The following is an 18,766-nucleotide window of genomic DNA, read 5'->3' as shown; positions in this document are numbered from 1 at the left end:
ATTATCAGTGTTTATGTCACTCTAATAATAGCTTAAATCTCTCTTCATCAGGTATAATTTTCAACGTCTCATTACTTTCTAACAAGACAATAATGAAATTAAACTTTTCAACGAATGTGATTAACTTTCTTTCTTGTACTTTTTTTTTTCTTTTTTTTTTTTCTTCATTCTTTTTCTCTTCCCTCTCACAAATATTCTACTTAACAATAAAACCATATGACGACAGTTTATGCGTAATTTTCAAATAGAGCTATAAAATTTGATTTATAAGCTTATTTATGTATAGCTTTACGTATATCTTAGCATACGTTAAAGGTCAAAGTAAAAAATTTCAATAATCCTCGTTCTAAAATCCTATAAAATTCCGGGTCTAGAATCCATAATTTTGGCAAAAGACCTTGGAATATAGATATATGCCAACTATTTATCATTCAATTCTACATTTGCCTCCGTAATTTTCACTATTCGTCGCATCGTCAAATAGAACCGAGTTACAAACCGACTTACCTAACTCTCCACTAGAGGCATATAATCAATAAATGCAACTCTCCAGCACTTTCTAATTCACAAGGAATTACAAAGCCTAACTAAAATCAAATTAAAATGCCAATTACCTACTATTAAAGTAAAATTAATTTACAATGCGCAGCGTACGATTGTTTGACCTCTCTCAATAAATAATTTGTAGGGTGCAAAGTATAAAATACGTGGAAGGTTACCTGTTAAGCTGTCGTCAAAAAATCAAATGCAATGCCGCAGAATAGGCAAGGAGACAGAATAAACCGATAGATAATAATCGAGCCTCCCGAACTTGGTATTAACAGGTATTCTTCCGTGCCGGAGTCTTGGGTCAAATGGAAGAGTTCCGTGACGAACGTCTCAGCAAAATCGTCACCTGGATGCAGGCTTACGTGCGCGGTTACCTCGCCCGTAAGGACTTCAAGGCCCTGCAAGAGCAGCGTCTGGCTCTTCAAATTGTCCAAAGGAATCTTCGCAGATACCTTAAGCTGCGTACCTGGCCATGGTGGAAGTTGTGGCAGAAAGTCAGGCCTCTCCTCAATGCTACTCGCATCGAAGACGAGCTTGCCGTAAGTCCAAGACAGTCATCCTTCGGCTCTCCATTGCGCTTCGACTTTCTTATTATGGACCTTCTGCTTCATAATTTATCCCAATTCCAATGATCTACGAGATCGACAATATTTCGTGTTTGATTACAAGTCGAGTGACTATAGTCGAATAACAATAGAGCATCGAGTTTGAATAAGATTTCTATCTATCTAATCATTCCGAGAGAGAAAATAAGAATAAAAAAAGTAATAAATAAATAAAATTAAAAAAAAAAAAAAACAACAAAAAAAAAAAAAGACAAATAAATATGTTGGTTAAGGGTTAAGTAGCAATTAAGATTTACTGTTGGACATTACAAATACTTCGTGAAACATTATTTTGTTATTATATATATATATACTAAACTTACGCACCGTACTTTATGTAAACTTAATGATCATCAGTTACATAAATTTCAAATTCTAATAATAAGGACATTAATGTTTTTGTTAAAAGCACAGGCTTGAATTAGTAATACATTAAATTTTATAATGTTTATTTGAATGACGTATCGAGAATTTTCACGGATAACTTTTCAAAAAGTTACCGGATATTATTGTCTTATGACTAACTATCGATTTTATGACCTTCAACAATTTAATATGACTTAACCAATAATAATTATCTATAATTATAAAAACTTAAAGAAATAATATTTGATTTTATTGTACAAAGTCAATAAATATATATAGCTTTTGGTAATCAATGTTTTGTGGGTAAAATTTTTAAATATCACTACTAATGCATCAATTAAAATTAAACGAGATTACTGTAGTGAAATAGCTAAATTAATGTTGTTATTATTATTATAATTATTATTTTATGCCGATAATAAGAAACGTACTAATGTATGAATTATTTTATTCGATTATAGATTCGTAGATCATCCTTCGACTTCTCTTTACGTCCTGTCAATTACATCTTTTTATAATTAGAAACTTTAGCGCATCTCTTTCTTATCGAAATCTCACGAATTGTATTAACGATATTGAAAATACTTATTGATTAATATCACATTACTCTTAAGTAATTGCAGCAGTCAATATAGAAATAAACAGCATTATCAAATTTTATTCATAAGAGTCGTTAGATGGCCATTTGGGATGTAAGAAAAATACAGATACGAACGATAATACAGAAATTCAAATGAAATACATCGCATAGAATATTTCAAATTATTATTGGAAATTACTTTTGCCAACATCGAGCAACTGAAAATTTACTTTTATAAATAAACGACCAACGTAATAACGCTTTTGGTTTTTGATACATATTATTACTTTATTAGCAATGTCCCACATTATCATTATAAATCTAATACTATTTTCACTTATGTCAATTAATATTGCTCTAATTTAACTATTAACACGTGTCGGCAGAATCCGTACATTATAGACTTTTGATCGAGATTTCTCATATTCTAATAATAGAGGAGCGGTCGCTATTCTAAAGCGCGGCAACATTAATTCGTCGAGGAAATAAATTCTCCGCTTCGTTCGGAAAAAAGGAAGAAGCAAAATGTACACTCGTTCTTGAATTTCACGAAAGAGGCGCCCGTCTAAATACGTACACGTACGCTTAGCCGTCGAAGCTCGCCTTTCCGAGTCTCGCTGGAGTCGTCCCGTATCTACTGGAGAAAATTCTCCCACTACCCTCTCCACACTGAGCTCGCGTCTCCCGAAATCTCGTGTGATTCGCTCAATATTTTTAGCTCTCTTCTCTCTTAATTGCCAGCTCGAGATTATGGTAGCCCAAGTGTGAAACAAAGTATGTGCGTGCATGCCTGTGCGCGCGCGAAAGAGAGAGAGAGAGAGAGAGAGAGAGAGAGAGAGAGAGGCGGTTAATAACCGAGTGAGTGAGAAAAACAAATAAAGGGAGAGAGTGGCGGTAGGGGGTGGGAGGAGAATCGTACAGACATATCACGTTCCGAGATCAGTTATAAATATTTTTAAAGAAGCGATGAGATGCTGCTACATCATTGGCACTCGTGGTAGGGGAAATCAGTCCCCTAACAGTACTGGGTAATCGTCGGAGGAAGGTAGAAAAGTTCGAAGTCGCGTAAAGTCGCACACAGTTCTCGACTTACTATCGGACGACATACAACACGATTAATATTAATCTCCCGTTTAATAACGAACGAATTCGAATACATACGCACATGTATAAATAGATTAACATATGCATAAGCGCGCATGCAAAGTCATTCCCTCTTGTTAAAGAATATGCCTAAAAGGATCGCGACACCAGTATGTATCCCAGTTTTTAAGAAAGAGAGCAAACTTAATGGAATTTTCATGAAGACGCGCAAGAATTAAGAATTAAGGAACAAAAGGAAGGATCAAAATTCTATCGTTAAACGTGAAAAAGAGTTTGACTGCAACGATTGATCGTGAAATCATCCGAGATCTTATAACTCGTGATCAAACGACAATCTCATCTGATACGGATAATCGTGTCCATCCTCCTCACTTTATTTCACGTTCATTCCACGTTTGAGCAAAGACTGAAAATTGACTGCAAGCAATTTACGATTTAAATAGGATATTCGATAATCAATGAGATATTAAGGAAGAGAAGAGCGCGATTAACGAATTTTTGGCAAAGAGAGAAGTCAAAATGGAGGAATCGGGTAATAATGTATCTGAGGCTAATGGAGATTTTCAGGCGATGGAGGAAAAGGCCCGCAAGTATCAAGAAGCCTTCGAGCGGGAAGAGAAGATGCGTATCGAACTCGAGGAGCTCAATACCAAACTTCTCACGGAGAAGACCGACCTCCTCAAATCTCTGGATAGCGAAAAAGGTTCGCTGTCCGAATACCAGGAGAAGGCTCTCAAGTTGGGAGCACAAAAAGCTGACCTCGAGTCCCAACTTTCGGTAAGTATTTTATCAAACATTCAATCATCTTTCACAAATTAAAACAACACTCTAGACAAAAGGAGCGGGGGGGGGAGGACGACGACGACGACGACGAAATTATACATAGTCAACGTTATAAAAATTTACATTTAAACATCGTTTGATTCAATAGGTAGTAAATTCTACAAATACATTTTGCTATTTAAATTTTATCACTCTATTTCCGATACATTTTAATTCTCACTGGAATACCCTCCGTACACAAATAGCAAACGCGCACGCACCTGCATAACTACTGCATACGCACGCACACACATAAACTCACGTACTTATATGCAAAAAAGATAAAAACACATATATTTATATATGTATTTATACTCATTTAAGTAGTACGAGTTTAATAATATATCATAGAATAAATATTTTATATAGTTTTATATACTATAAAATATAATAAATTAACAATTTGATAAAAATCCCTTAAAATCATTCACCATTTAATGTTGCAAAAAATTAAAAATTTGGGAAATTGTTTTGTATAAAAACAATATCATAATATACTTAATACAGTAAGTATTTAATATAGTAAAATTAAATTACAAACATTATCATACATGTATATATCATTGTATTCATAAAGGTATTGGTATGTGCTTGCGCGCGCGTAGGTGTGTATAGGTGTGTGAATGATGAAAATTAAATTTTAGAAATAATCATTGAATATCTAATGAAACTATTAAAGAAAGGGGTTAAGGGCTTGATCGAGGCTGAATTATGGCAAAAGCTCGATCATGAAGTTTTTCGACTTAACAAAGCCACAATCCATTTATGTATTTTATGATGCAATTTATGTGTACAGATTGATTTCACAATTTCTCATGATCGGTAAATAATTTTTACACAACAATCCACCTTGTATCTGCCAATAATATAATTAATTTACCAAGGCTATTACTGCAAACTTGAAAAAACAAATAAATGAGTAAATAAATATAATTATCGAGAAAAGTACAAAATAGGAATAAAATGTAATTTGTATGGATAGATTTTATAAGGATTTTTTAAGAACCCATTAGATTTTCTTGTAAGTCGTAACGTGTAAATTATAATATGTAAAATAGTCAAGTAATTGTAATATATATATATATATATATATATATATATATATATAAATTATTTTAGTTTGAGATTTACAGTGAAATATAAAAGCATTTAGGAAATATTGGATATAAATAAAAATAGATTAGTTGTAAATTATTCTCCAATACATTTTATTATTATTATTTGTCTATAAATTCCAAAAGGATGAGAGAGAAAAAATATATTATAGTTGCATATAAGAGATGAGTAGTGAAATTAAATTTTGTAGAAGCATTATATTAATAAATTATTTAAAAACTGTCTGATCCTGTAGAGTTAATAATCTTTTCATGAGTTAATTTTCAACTACGCAATAAATGCATTTTAAGAATTTTCTAAATACCATATTTATATCATAATAAGTTGATATGACTTTAAAAATCTATGTAATATGCAGATTAAAAATATTTGAGCAAATATAAGAAATAAGTGTCCAAGATTCTGACTAGAATGACAATAACATGTGTCAGTAGTAAGAGCGGCGCTCCGTCAGACCGATTGAAAATCATCCAGCGTAGCTTCTCCGTCGTTGAGCTCCCCTCGCGTAGATATTTTTTCAACAAATCTCGAGAACGATATCTATTTCTGCGCCAGGCTTACAACAAGATCCGTCACCATCTAAAATTATTCAGGCAATATCGTGTCGAAGCATCGTGAGTCGAATTTTTTTTCTCGAGCGATTCAACCGAATATCTTGGGCATTCCAGAGTCGAGTGCCCGCGAAAAGTGCGGGGGAGCTAACGAGCGTGACAATTTGATAAATGTTCCGGACTACCTTTATTTAAAACTGTAATATTAGCTCATGGAGAGAATAGTGCTTGCAAAATGACTGAAATTCCAGAGATAAATAGCTGGAGAAGCTGCGGCTAAATTCTAAATTTGAGTCGACTCTTATATTCTACGAATGTCTAATCGCACGAAGAAGGCTTTAAATTAAGTAAGAACAAACAATAATAGTTAATTATTCATGAAAATTTTTTCCTATATTGAGCTATTTATAAATATAATTATTATCGTTCTTCCCAGCATAACTGCTACGAGTCCTTAAAAAACAGTCCAACTATAGATAGAATCGATATAAGCCACAAAAACCTATAGCAGTGTATTTGAATTATCATAAATTTTAAAATAAAATGTTTTAAAATTTCAATAATAAATCAGTATGATAAGTCTAAATTAAATTGCTTCTACAATTTTCTTAAACATTATTTTTATGCGCGACAAAGTACTTAATACTTGATTGCACATAATCGTAAAATCTTATTTAATGATTATACAATAAGTAAATTAATTTTCACTGCCACTATACAGACATTATACTAAGCATTATTTACTGTATAATTTAAAATAACGGCCATTCACACATCATAAGTTTAATTTATCCAAATTTAAAATTAGAATTTACTTTACAACAACACTATTTTTATTGTCATATGAGATTATGAAACTTCCTACGTGGCTTTCTATCACCAGTTTGAATTCTCCTCTCACTGCTACACCCTCAAACCTCCACTTATCGTCCAATAATTTTTCAAGTAGAAAGCCCCGGGATATTAAAATTATTGATGATTTTCTTTTTCAACCATCTTGGCTAGATCGCTGGGCAAACTATATGAACAAGCAGTTGCCATTTAAGGTAGGCTACATGATCTGCGGAAGGGCGGGTATAAGTAGCATTTCTAAATTTACTGGCAGGCGATACACGCCAAGTATTCCAGATTATTAAAAGTGGGCGGTGCTATGACCTCTTAATAATTTTTGTCCCGTACCTTACTTTCTCCACTGTACGATTGGAAGGGAATGAATGAACAGGTGTAGCGATTATTTATAGAGATATTTAACTTGAAGGTTGAACGGAGAAAAATTGCCAATATTGTGAAATGATATGGTTCAACCTCTCGTCTACAAGGAAGTGAAATGATGAATAGGGAATGTAAACAACGAGGGGAAAAGAAATAAATGTGAGTAATAATGAGTATTGTAGAGCATGAGTGGCCCACTCGTAGCATCATTGTTTAAATGAAATGAAAGCTCCAAATTTACATACAAACTCTCGCATCAATACGATAAATGATTTTTCTAATTCATACTTAGGAGTATAGATTGAAATTATTAAGTTACAAGTGTATCAAGTACGTGAATAATAATAAGTTATTAAATAATATCTTAATAAAACCATTAAAATTTATCACTCTTTAATTGTAATAACAACAATATGTAATAATTCAATGCTAATATTCCGTGGTAATGGACGTACAAAATACTGATAAAAATATGATAAGAAAGATGTTATTAATTATAAATTATAAGATAATTATAAGATAAAATTACTATTAAATATCATTACATTTTTACGAATATTCAATCTTTTTTTTTTTTTTTTGCATAATTCATCAATTATTCTAAGAATGTATAGAAATTATAATTAATAAAAAAAAAAAAAAAAAAAAAAAAAAAAAAAAGAAAAAAAAAACATATAATAAAATAATCAATTATTACGTAATTTTTTTTCTCCATTTTTCTACATTTAAAATCATTTGTCACCGATTTTTATAGTTTCAAGTACTTTTTTGGTTTTTTTTTCAAAAAAATCTGTAATAAAATATTCGATTACAATTAAGCAAAATAGATGTAAAAGTCCGGGAAATAAATGAAACGAGTGGAATGAAGGAAATGCAGAAGAATAATATCAATTATTCCTTGGCTCAAGGCCTTACATTTAACGAATGACGAATGACGAATGAACTTTCTTAATTGTTTCCGTCGTATAATACAATCGATGATTTTAGAACAATATTTTATTACTGCATTTGGCAACACTTATTATTAATATTATTAATGCTTGTATGTCAAGTTGACATATAACGATAAAAATTTGATAATAACGATATCGCTGCAATGGGCAACCTGTAAAATCTATCTCAAATTTTAATTTTACATTCGTTCAAAAATATTGCACATAAATTAAATCCTAATAAATAGACACAATTAATTTATGTGAACCATTAAATTATACGTACTAAATTAGACTTTTAGATTATGTATAGGATATTATTAAATAGCTGTAGGTCGATTAATTAATTATATTGCTGGTAAGCACAGTCGGTGAGCTTTATGAGCCAAATTTATACGTGAAAATGAGGAAACTGGAACTTGAGCGTCGTAGGTTTCGATTTGTGGCGTGAGCTAAATTACTTTGGTCAAGGTGTTTATAAAAAGAAGCACCATTATCCCATTAAAGTGATTAATATGCAAAATATATCTATATAAATAGCTAAATTAGTATCATTGTATTGTGAATTATAAACAAATATAAAATATCCATTCATTTTATAAATAACATTAATAATTGGTAATATGGCAATTTTAATGATTTGAGTATTCTCAATCCCTATCTATAACAATTATATACCATCTTCGTATTTATTATATACACATATGTAAATAAAAATAAGCCGTTGAATTAATAGCGTAATTAAATTAATTAAATCTGCCCATAATAATACATATTCGTAAATATCTCGTATCTTTTCTAATGATTTTTATGTCATAATGCAAATATCGCGTGACTTAATTTTTATTTTGTTAATAATTTTTGTTTTTTTTTTTTTTTTTTTTTTTTTATTTTTTTTTTTTTTTTTTTTTTTTTTTTTTTAATTATTATGCAAAATACAAATATACAAACTATCGGTATTTTAACATAAACAATTTAATCAACTATTCACGAGAGCAAGTACGTTCAATGTATTGAAGTATTAATACTAATACTTCGTCTTGCAGGACATTACGGATAGATTCCAACAGGAAGAGGAGGCAAGAAACAACTTGTTCCAGTCAAAGAAGAAGTTAGAACAGGAAATCTCTGGATTGAAGAAAGATTTGGAGGATCTCGAATTAACTGTGCAAAAGAGTGAGCAGGACAAGGCAACGAAAGACCACCAAATCCGTAACCTCAACGATGAAATCGCCCATCAAGACGAGCTCATCAATAAATTGAACAAAGAGAAAAAGAATCAGGGCGAAGTGAACCAAAAGACAGCGGAAGAGCTCCAGGCCGCCGAAGACAAAGTTAATCACCTCAACAAAGTCAAGCTAAAGCTCGAACAGACCCTCGACGAATTAGAAGATACCCTCGAGCGCGAAAAGAAATCCCGGTAAGCTATTTCCTCACCATTAATCTACATAATCATCAATATTTACATTTAATACTTTACTTTCAAGAAACATTTATCCTATCAACAATATTAATATTTGTTTGAGGTCTAATATTATTTGTTTCATAAATCCATCATACAGATGGATCCTATTATAAATCGTAATATTCTAACGTTAAATAATTAACTGCGCATATAAGGGCGATATAATTCGACATTACGTATTACAAATAATTTATAAACGCTATTTACAAACTCTTCTCAATAACAATTAATAAAAGTATTTTAATCCCGTCTTTATCTATTTTTATATAGATAATGCATTTGGTTTTATTTTTGGAAGAGTCTAGATGGCACTCGAGTGCTTGTTAACTTAATTTTCTATATTCTTCCGTTGACGCTCTTATTGGTTTGAACGTAGACGATCGCCGGATTAAAATCCTTCATCCTAGTTGTTAGCCAGTAAGGGAGTTTTGGAGAAAATTCATTATTTTTATCGATAATTTAGTGCTGATGTCGAGAAGACGAAGCGAAAGGTCGAGGGCGACCTCAAGCTTACGCAGGAAGCCGTTGCTGACCTCGAGAGAAACAAGAAGGAGCTCGAGCAAACTATCCAACGCAAGGACAAGGAACTTTCCTCCCTCACAGCCAAACTCGAGGACGAACAAGCTCTGGTTGGCAAACAACAGAAACAAGTCAAGGAACTCCAAGCCCGTATTGAAGAGCTCGAAGAAGAGGTGAGTAACGTGATAAAGTAAGCTATTGGCGCCTCTGTAAAGTGCGAGGCAACAATTATCATTATCATAGTATCTGATTCATGACCATACGGACGTATAATTAACGTCGTGATGATCGATTAGGTGGAAGCTGAGAGGCAAGCACGTGCCAAGGCTGAGAAGCAACGCAGTGACTTAGCCCGGGAGCTCGAAGAACTCGGCGAGCGTCTCGAGGAAGCCGGTGGTGCCACGTCGGCCCAGATCGAGCTGAACAAGAAGCGCGAGGCCGAGCTGAGCAAACTCCGCAGGGACCTCGAGGAAGCCAATATCCAGCACGAGTCCGCCCTGGCCATCCTTCGTAAGAAGCACAACGACGCCGTTGCTGAGATGGGAGAGCAGATTGACCAGCTGAACAAGATCAAGGCCAGGCAAGTTTAATTTTTCCCCACCACCTGCCGCACCAAGATTCTACGAGGCAAATGCCAGTCGCGACTTTCTTTATTAAATGATTGATGGCGCAGATGGGAGTCACTATTTTTCTTTTTTTTTTTTTTTTTTTTAAATGATAATAATATTGAATTATTCGCTCGTCGCCTAGATTGTTGTTACGATAGCGAATTTATTACAAAGTAACTCGACTCGCTGTTTTTCCATTTTTATTATAGTAACTGTCTTAGAATGGGAAGACACTTTTCATTAATGAAATCGACTTTTTCACCTTAAATTGCTTGGGCTCGTTAATGATGCCAATTGCCAAGGCTAAAAATGAATTTTAAATAGTTTGAAAATTTTTTGAAATACAATTATGCTAAAGTACATCGAGGGCTTCGTAGAAATGAAATGAGCGAGAATGATAAATTTAGTTCACGTACGGGGAAATAGAAATACCATAAGAATATATTAACGTATGTTTAATAGGGCCGAAAAAGGCCGTAATGACATCCACGTCGAGCTGAACAATTCCCGCGCTGCCATTGACGGAGTCGCGAGAGAAAAGGTAGACACTCGAAATGTCGCCTGCATGTTTCCCAATTTTCATTTCACACTTTTGTGTCATAATATTACGTTAATTTTTTCGTTTTTTTTTCTTCTTATCAATTTCTCTATAAAAAAAAAAAAAAAAAAAAAAAAAAAAAAAAAAAAAAAAATATTACAGATCATCGTTATTGGGTAATACTATAATTACTCTCGTCGACTAATCCAAATGTTGGAATTACCTCTTGTCGATTAAGTAATTTACTAACGTTTCACCTCCGAATAATTTATTATCTAAAGCTACCAGAGTCCTTGATTTTTGTTATTTTTCGTGCAAGGAGAAGCTCCTTTTCTCCAATCAAGATGTCATTGTCTTTCAGACTCTTATAGGAAAATATCGACGAGCAATAATATCCTGAGAATGCAGCAGACAGTGACGTTAATCAAGCATTCACTGTTATTTCGCACTATTAACCCATTTAATAATTTTATTAACAGGATTGAGAAAGAAAAGGTTCAATACTTTAGTGAATTGAACGACCTTCGTGCCACTGTCGATCATCTTAGCAATGAAAAGGTAATGCCCAAAGTCGCATTCTTCCTTAAAATTAAAGTAACTCGGAAAAAATTAAGAACTAATAAATTAACGCAATTAATGCAGAAAAATGCTCGGCTATGCGTGGAATTATGCAGAAGAAGATGAGAAGCTGCTTCGCATTACATTGTAATACCCCCTCTTAACCCCACCCCCCCTCCCCCCTCCCTACCACTCCACAATTCCTCCAATCATTCCCGATGGTTTTTGTATTCTAAATATGCCACGACAATACCGCTAATCTGCTTCCCTCTGCTTTCTTTTTGCTTGCTTATTATTCGCTTTTTTAAGTAAAATTTACCTACTTTCATATTAATATTTTCTTCTCATTACGATGATCAATATAAAGACGCCATGTGTCGTTAACGTAAATTAAAATTTATGTAAAAAGTGCATTGTCTATTTTAGTTTGCCTTTTAAAATAATTTTGAATGTAGATGAAATGCCGATATTGTTAAATCACGTTTAATTGTAAGCATAATTTAACTTCCGCAGTAATCCGCAATTTTGTTTATCTACAAAAGTGCCTTTTCCTACTCAACACCACTATCGATACACGATAATAATTTATTTGATTTTTTTTTTTAATCTTATATCTGAAAATCTTTATCGACACAAACAACGTGTTTATCGGATCAACGTAAAACAAACAAACAAAAAAATCCGTAAACCATGCCATTGTTCTAACTAATATTTATTTTCATTTAAAAAAAAAAAAAAAAAAAAAAAAACAATACAGGCTGCTCAAGAAAAGATTGCCAAGCAACTTCAACACCAACTTAACGAGGCCCAAGGCAAAATCGAAGAGCTAACCCGTACGGTCAACGACTTTGATGCCGCCAAGAAGAAGTTGTCGATCGAAAATAGCGACCTTCTTCGCCAGCTCGAAGAAGCCGAATCTCAGGTCAACCAATTATCCAAGATCAAGATTTCACTTACGACGCAGCTCGAAGATACCAAGAGACTCGCCGACGAAGAAGGACGCGAACGTGCCACTTTGCTCGGCAAGTTCCGCAACTTGGAACACGATCTTGACAACATTCGCGAACAGGTAATACATCAAACTCATTAGATCCGTCGTATTATCCACCATTTTTTTATATGGAAAGTAATAATCAAGCAACCGAATTCACGAATCTTTATTGCAATTAAAGGTCGAGGAAGAAGCCGAGGGTAAGGCCGATCTGCAGAGACAACTCAGCAAGGCCAATGCCGAGGCCCAACTTTGGCGCACCAAGTACGAATCCGAAGGTGTTGCCCGTGCTGAGGAGCTGGAAGAGGCTAAGCGCAAACTACAGTGCCGTCTGGCCGAGGCTGAGGAAACCATCGAATCTCTTAACCAGAAGGTCATCGCCCTCGAGAAGACCAAACAACGTCTTGCCACCGAGGTCGAAGATCTCCAGTTGGAAGTCGATCGTGCAACAGCTATTGCCAACGCCGCTGAGAAGAAGCAAAAGGCGTTTGACAAGATCATTGGCGAATGGAAGCTCAAGGTCGATGATTTGGCTGCCGAACTCGATGCCAGTCAGAAAGAATGCCGCAACTACAGTACCGAACTCTTTAGGCTTAAGGGCAAGTATTTTTATTGGTGCTCGTTGATCATGTGACCAGTGATAATGATACTTCATTGGAGGATTAATTTATTCCATATAAATGCGTCAGTCAAGTAGATTTATTTAATAGTAATGTTCAATTTTACATTAGAGGCGTAGAGTTTATTCCTGCGATTGTCCTCGAATTTTCAAAATAAACATAAAATTATATAAGTGTTTAATAAGAACAACGTTATCCACGAAGTCACGTCGATCAATATCAATCATAAACATAAAATTTCAACGATTGAAAGGAAAAATTTTTTTTATTTATTTATTTATTTATTCGTAAATAAATTTATTCGTAAATAAGTCGATGGAAGTGTAAACAATAACTTTTATTGTTTTTGTTTTTGTGGACAGGAGCATACGAGGAAAGCCAAGAACAATTGGAAGCCGTTCGTCGTGAAAACAAGAATCTCGCGGACGAAGTTAAAGATCTGCTCGACCAGATCGGTGAGGGTGGCCGCAATATCCACGAAATCGAAAAGGCGAGAAAGCGATTGGAGGCTGAGAAAGACGAACTCCAAGCTGCCTTGGAAGAAGCCGAGGCTGCTCTTGAGCAAGAGGAGAACAAAGTGCTCCGCAGTCAATTGGAGCTCAGTCAGGTCAGACAAGAAATTGACAGACGCATTCAGGAGAAGGAAGAGGAATTCGAGAACACCAGAAAGAATCATCAACGCGCGCTTGACTCTATGCAAGCTTCTCTCGAGGCTGAGGCCAAGGTAAGCTTTTATTCTACTTAAAAATGCCTTTTTCATTGAAATTTTATTACAACCTACGTAATCAATCGTCGACACACTCGTTTCGTAAAATATAATCTATAACCATTCCATAAAATTACAAAATATAAGAATCATAGAAATGTTATTACATACCAAATGGTCATTGTCACTTACTAATACACATGTGTATATATATATATATATATATATATATATATATATATATATGTAAGCAATTATCATTAATTAAATAGCCATGTGGAATAAAAATCCTTGCCTTAATTATGCGTCTCGTTATTCATTGACCAACAGGGTAAAGCTGAGGCACTGCGCATGAAGAAGAAGCTCGAGGCTGACATTAACGAGCTCGAAATCGCTTTGGACCACGCTAACAAGGCCAACGCCGAAGCTCAGAAGAATATCAAACGGTATCAGCAACAGCTTAAGGACGTGCAGACCGCCCTTGAAGAAGAACAGCGAGCGCGCGACGAAGCACGCGAACTTCTTGGAATTAGCGAAAGACGCGCCAATGCTTTACAGAACGAGCTCGAGGAGAGCCGTCAACTCCTGGAGCAGGCAGATCGCGGCCGCAGACAGGCCGAGCAGGAATTGGCCGATGCTCACGAGCAACTCAATGAGCTTAGTGCGGCGAACGCCAGCATCTCGGCAGCCAAGAGAAAACTCGAGTCCGAGCTCCAAACTCTTCACGTGAGTCCTTGGAATCAATTATTTCTTCACTAGTGCGTGTTTTTTTTTTTTTTTTTTTTTTTTTTAATTCTTGTTACAAATAAGTGATAAGAGTCGTTTAATTTATTTTCTAACTTGTTGCGCGTCGATATTGCTAATTATTGCTAATCGAGCGCGCATTGCAACACATTGCAACAAGTTCTAAGCTCCCATTTCCGTGTAATTGTAGTCCGATTTGGATGAGCTGTTGAACGAGGCTAAGAACTCCGAGGAGAAGGCAAAGAAAGCGATGGTCGATGCTGCGCGACTTGCGGATGAGCTGAGAGCCGAGCAGGATCATGCCCAGACTCAAGAGAAATTACGCAAGGCACTTGAGACCCAAATCAAGGATCTCCAGGTACGCCTCGACGAGGCTGAGGCGAACGCCCTTAAAGGAGGTAAGAAGGCCATCCAGAAATTGGAACAACGCGTGCGCGAACTCGAGAACGAGCTCGACGGGGAACAAAGGAGACACGCTGACGCGCAGAAGAACTTGCGCAAATCCGAGCGTCGTATCAAGGAACTCGCCTTCCAGGTCCGTCGTTAATTCTTTATGGCCAAGGAGCGGCGAGTTTTAAACGCCCGGCCATTCCTTTGCAACATCAAATCAAATTTTTCTCATTCGTTCCACAGGCGGACGAGGATCGCAAGAACCACGAGCGCATGCAGGACCTTGTTGACAAATTGCAACAGAAGATCAAGACGTACAAGAGGCAAATCGAAGAGGCCGAAGAAATCGCCGCCCTCAATCTTGCCAAGTTCCGCAAGGCTCAGCAGGAGCTCGAAGAAGCCGAAGAGAGGGCGGATCTTGCGGAACAGGCAATTGCCAAGTTCCGTACCAAGGGACGTGGAGGAAGTGCTGCTCGCGGTCTCAGCCCAGCGGTAAGTTTCAATTAATGCCTTGCGATAAATGAATTGCGGTACCGCAGACTCTATCTCACTCTCTCAAGTTGATAATTTTTGACTCGGACTCTGGCGAACCGATCCTCCATTATTGCCAAATTACCTCTATTAAATGCAAAACAAATAATAATTATGGACATTAATAGAACGCGACATTACGACGTAATAGGCTGAAAATTAAAATCTTTATTATTATTCCACGGATATTTTATTCTGCTATTATGATATTTTGAATTACGCGACTATTAATATGCTCTCGTATTAAAAATCAAGAAACACTTTATAAGTGAGAAAAAATTTTCAAATCTATCGAATGTTTTGTTACGTAGATGTTATGTAGATTTAATAATCTATCTACCTAATGGCAATATAACCAATGGCTGCTAAACAATTGTTACAATGATTATAATTGTTTCGTAAGAAAGCTTATGACTGCTTATAATTGTCATTGAATATGAGAAAAGGGGCGTAAAAACTCGTCACTACGAACGCTCTCTACGAATATGTAATATTTCATCATAATCGGGAATAAGGGTGACGATGCGCCTCCAGCCCCTGTCATTTCAATGAAAGTTATGAAGCAGCCTATAGGGAGATGTAGATTAGTAAATAAATGGCTCGCCGAGTTAACTGAAGCTCATTGGTTCTTATGTCTCGATATAGCCCGGACAGAAGGGGCAAGCCCGCAAAGCGCCCACACTGGAATAAACCGCCGCGCCGGTTCATGTAAGTTTGTCCCACCCAAAACACCTCGCTAAACAAAACAAAAACAGAATCACAAAAAAAAAAAAAAAAAAAAAGAAAAAATCAAAAAATAAATAAATAATTAAAATAATAATAATAAACGCACAACCACATGTCAAACGACCATTCGGATCTTTCATTTAAGTGCATTGAGTGATGATTACGTGCTACCACGCACCACCTGTGTAATTCCGTACATCTCGCATCTCCTTCCGTTATTAATCAACACTGTGAGAATATTGTTTGATACTGCGAATGCCCTGTCCATTGGAACATATTTTATCTTTTTATCTATCGAGTTAAGATTTGAGGTTGGAGAAGATTGGAACGTTGAATTTTTCAAACGAAACAAAAACAAACAAAAAATAAATAAATAAATTTAAAATAACAAAAAATGCATTCTTCTATGCGCGTCTATTCGTCTTTTTACAGCTATTATATTAAAGCAAACAATTTAAAAAAAATTGACGGAACTTTAATTATAATGAACGTTATGACGCTTGAATATCGTTTGACTATCGTCAATTAGTAAAGTCAGTTTATAAATACAGGATAAATGATAAAATACACAATATTGTGATATCGATACGAGAAAATTCATTATCCATAGTTTAAACACGTTTTATATGGAATAATAATGATGATGAATTCGCAAAGCAAATTCTAACAGTGAACCCAATATCCACAAATTTTTACTATATGATTAATTTGCCTTTGGCCTTGTTTAGTTAGACAAAGAAACCGAAACACCTCAATAATACTATTTTTCAATTACATAGTATTCATATGCGTTCTAACCAGAATTGTTTTTGTTCGGACCTCAAAGCCTCGTATTGCATTACATTAAACATCTATTTATCCGTTAATTTTCACTATATGTTACCTACCTGGCTGGACCATATTTTAATTATAAATCGTTATCAGTGGTGACAATATTTATACGTTTATTATGGAAGAATATTAGATCGATTCATCCGAATAAATCCTTAATACTTTCATGGCATTTTGTGACATTTGGCCATTACAAATTTACCGTTCATATTACTTTATTTCAAAAAAAAATTTTTTTTATCAATCACTTTAAGCATGTATATATATATATATATATATATAAAGAAAGCATTTATTTAAAGTATAATTGAATTGTGAATTAAAATTAGAATTAATCAAATTAAGAAGCTACAGAATCAATGTGTTTTTAATGTTTCCTACTTACAATATATGTTGTACAAAGATTTTAGTTTGACCGTAAAAATTTATTGAAATTATAATCCCTATTGTTCTAACTCAAATTTTGCAAAATTTTGTCGTATTTACAATTATTCTTAAACAAACAAAACAAAACAAAAATGTATTATCAAATGCATACGTATAATTTTTTTTTTTTTTTTTTTTTTTTTTTTTTTTTTTGGCAACTATACTACATCTCGGGAAATTCTAAATTATTTATTCTTCTACATCATAATCCATCTTTGGAGATATCTTAGCATCTGCAATTTAAAATCTACATTCAATTATAAGAGATGACTCATTGTTGAATAAAAATCAGAGAGCATTAGCATATATGGCATTTGTAAATCTCCTTTCTCGACTTGAATTTTATTCCAAGAAACGATTGTCTTATACGATCCTCACATCCATACAAGTTTGCAAAAATTTTGAACATAATTTACATTGCGTCAAAAAAAAAAAAAAAAAAAATTAAACAGTCCTTCTTCGCATCTCTCATTTGACTTCATTAATTATATGCCAAATATTTACTCTCTATTTCATCAACCATTCACTTAATTCCTTTTTTTTTATCTAGTGAAAAATTAATATCTCTCGTTTCATTGCAAAGCTGTAAAACGCACTGCACCCTCGTGTTTTTCATGAAACCGTAAACAACAATTATGTTGAAAGCAATGTCTTCCACCAACCAATAACTCTAAAACTTGTTTAGAGTGCTTTCTTAGTCCATAACAACATTTTTGCGTAAAATTATTAATAATTCAACTGAGCCAATCGAGGAGAATTTGCCAGTTTGAGTAATTTTGTAAAGTGTAAATGGAAATGACGATTGGGCGAGGTAAATAATGACGGAACTAACGATGACAATTTCACTGTTACAGCCACACCGACCAGCGCTCAACAAACCCCTGTTCGATGGTTCCGCATTCCCACCACGCTTCGACCTTATGCCCGACGGTGACCTGTAACGAGCCAACGCGTCACAAGACACGAACTCGTAAAAGCGTAAGCGTCAGTAAGAATAAAAAAAAAAAATGTATGCGTCAGTGCAAGAGCATCATCATCACACACTTGCCTAGACATCACCATCATCGAGAGAAGCCCAGTATATATAGATATATATATATATATATATATATATATATATATATATATTTATATATAATAAGCAAATAAACTGAACAAAAAATATACGAAGCCAATAAACACGCAGTTATCATTAAGATAAACGTATATCATTATCGCGAGACATAGACATTTCAGCATCGGAGCTCCCTCATTTTTCTTTTTAGAGAGCTCGTTT

The 18,766-nt window shown here is 34.5% G+C and overlaps 1 protein-coding gene across 27 annotated transcripts in view; it reads left to right on the top strand.

Annotated features, from left to right (window-relative positions):
• Mhc (myosin heavy chain) overlaps positions 1-18,485 on the top strand; it is a 52,626-nt gene extending 34,141 nt beyond the window's left edge. For 18 of the 27 annotated variants that reach the window (XM_011508095.1, XM_011508081.1, XM_011508094.1 and 15 more), the window contains exons 15-27: positions 825-1,088; positions 3,772-3,981; positions 8,884-9,257; positions 9,766-9,994; positions 10,118-10,401; positions 11,447-11,525; positions 12,283-12,594; positions 12,698-13,115; positions 13,499-13,860; positions 14,173-14,568; positions 14,777-15,121; positions 15,220-15,468; positions 18,345-18,485. In XM_011508095.1, coding sequence (XP_011506397.1) covers positions 825-1,088; positions 3,772-3,981; positions 8,884-9,257; positions 9,766-9,994; positions 10,118-10,401; positions 11,447-11,525; positions 12,283-12,594; positions 12,698-13,115; positions 13,499-13,860; positions 14,173-14,568; positions 14,777-15,121; positions 15,220-15,468; positions 18,345-18,431 — 3,609 coding nt within the window. In that variant the 3' untranslated portion in view covers positions 18,432-18,485. Of the gene's footprint in view, positions 1-824; positions 1,089-3,771; positions 3,982-8,883; positions 9,258-9,765; positions 9,995-10,117; positions 10,402-10,891; positions 10,971-11,446; positions 11,526-12,282; positions 12,595-12,697; positions 13,116-13,498; positions 13,861-14,172; positions 14,569-14,776; positions 15,122-15,219; positions 15,469-16,152; positions 16,216-18,344 lie in introns of all 27 variants that reach the window. The other 9 variants (XM_011508089.1, XM_011508097.1, XM_011508083.1 and 6 more) reach the window with 2 other exon arrangements.
• The last annotated feature ends 281 nt before the right edge of the window (positions 18,486-18,766 follow it).

This window comes from Ceratosolen solmsi, unplaced genomic scaffold (assembly GCF_000503995.2).
Source record: "Ceratosolen solmsi marchali unplaced genomic scaffold, CerSol_1.0 scaffold1, whole genome shotgun sequence".
NCBI lineage: Eukaryota > Metazoa > Arthropoda > Insecta > Hymenoptera > Agaonidae > Ceratosolen > Ceratosolen solmsi.
Note: the sequence above shows the minus strand (reverse complement) of the source record. Positions and strands in the feature narration are given on the sequence as shown.